The sequence below is a fragment of the Numida meleagris genome, unplaced genomic scaffold (assembly GCF_002078875.1).
Source record: "Numida meleagris isolate 19003 breed g44 Domestic line unplaced genomic scaffold, NumMel1.0 unplaced_Scaffold1250, whole genome shotgun sequence".
Lineage (NCBI taxonomy): Eukaryota > Metazoa > Chordata > Aves > Galliformes > Numididae > Numida > Numida meleagris.
The window spans coordinates 4,066-5,489 of NW_018363038.1; the positions used below are offsets into that span (position 1 = coordinate 4,066).

A 1,424-nucleotide genomic window follows, 5' to 3' on the forward strand; every position below is an offset into this window, starting at 1 on the left:
AAAGGGTCTCTCTCCTGTGTGGATGCGCTGGTGGGAACTGAAGGTGGAACTCCATTTGAAGCTCTTCCCACACTCAGAACACTTATAGGGTCTCTCTCCTGAGTGGACGTACTGGTGCAGCTTCAGTTCAGAACTGTTTTTGAAGCTCTTCCCACACTCTGAACACCGAAAGTGTCTCTTTCCTGAGTGGACATCCTGGTGCTGCTTCAATTCAGAACTCCTCTTAAAGCTCTTCCCACACTCAGAGCACTTGTAGGGTCTCTCTCCTGTGTGGATGCGCTGGTGGCGCTTCAAATCAGAACTGCTTTTGAAGCTCTTCCCACACTCAGAGCACTCATATGGTCTCGCTCCTGTGTGGATGCGCTGGTGGAGCTTCAATTCATAACTGCTTTTGAAGCTCTTCTGACACTCAGGACACTTAAAGGGTTTCTCTCCTGTGTGGATGCGATGGTGGTAGGTGAGGTGGGAACTTCTTTTGAAGCCCTTCCCACACTCAGAGCACTTGTAGGGTTTCTCTCCTGTGTGGACACGCTGGTGTTTTTTGAGGGTCCCACTGCTTCTGAAGCTCTTCCCACACTCAGTACACTTACAGGGTCTCTCTCCTGTGTGGATGCGATGGTGTTCTAACAGGTTGGAACTCCTTGTGAAGCTCTTCCCACACTCAAGACACTTATATGGTCTCTCTCCTGTGTGAACACGTTGGTGTTTTGTGAGTTCATAATTCTTTTTCAAGCTCTTCCCACATTCAAAGCACTTGTAGGGTCTCTTTCCTGTGTGGATTCGCTGGTGGGAAGTGAGGCTCCCACTGTCTGTGAAACTCTTCCCACACTCAGTGCACTTGAAGGGACTCTCTCCTGTGGGAATGCACTGGTGGCCACTGTGGTGGGGTCTCCATTTCTTGCTCTCTGCACCAACAGAGCATTTGTATGGGCTCTTCAATGAGTGCATGCACTGGTGTTTAACGACTCTGGAATCTATTTTAAAGGTTTTCCCACACTCGCTGCGTGGATTCTGCTTTTTCTTCTGGCACACATCCTTGCTCCTGCACTCGTCAGGGTGCTTTTGACCTATGTTAAAGTCCAGTTGGTGCCTTGATGTCTTTCCCAGACACTTTCCAAGAGGCTTCTTGATGTTCTCACCTTGACCTTGCTCCAGGCCCCCTTGGACATCCCTTCCAATTTCTTCCACGGAGACGCTACCACACTGCCCTTCAGCCACACCAATTTCCTGCAGATCGTCCTTTTTATTTGTGATCCCATCTGCTACTGGATGAAAGAGGAAATCCAGAAATAGCAGACAGTACCCTAAATATTCTCCCACCAGAGATGGATTTTAATGCCCCAGACTCCTCCTTCCCTCTATCACCTCACCTGCGCTCACATCACTTTCCACGGCCTCGGGGCTATGCCCATCTGGGATCCAGG

The 1,424-nt window shown here is 49.7% G+C and overlaps 1 protein-coding gene across 1 annotated transcript; it reads right to left on the reverse strand.

Annotated features, from left to right (window-relative positions):
* Positions 1-3: 3 nt before the first annotated feature.
* Positions 4-1,326, reverse strand: LOC110390529 (zinc finger protein 501-like; the record flags this gene model as incomplete). The annotated part of the gene is made up of 1 exon (XM_021381917.1): positions 4-1,326. A coding segment is annotated over one exon (1,323 nt), but the record flags the coding sequence as incomplete, so codon positions are not given.
* Between the last annotated feature and the right edge of the window lie 98 nt (positions 1,327-1,424).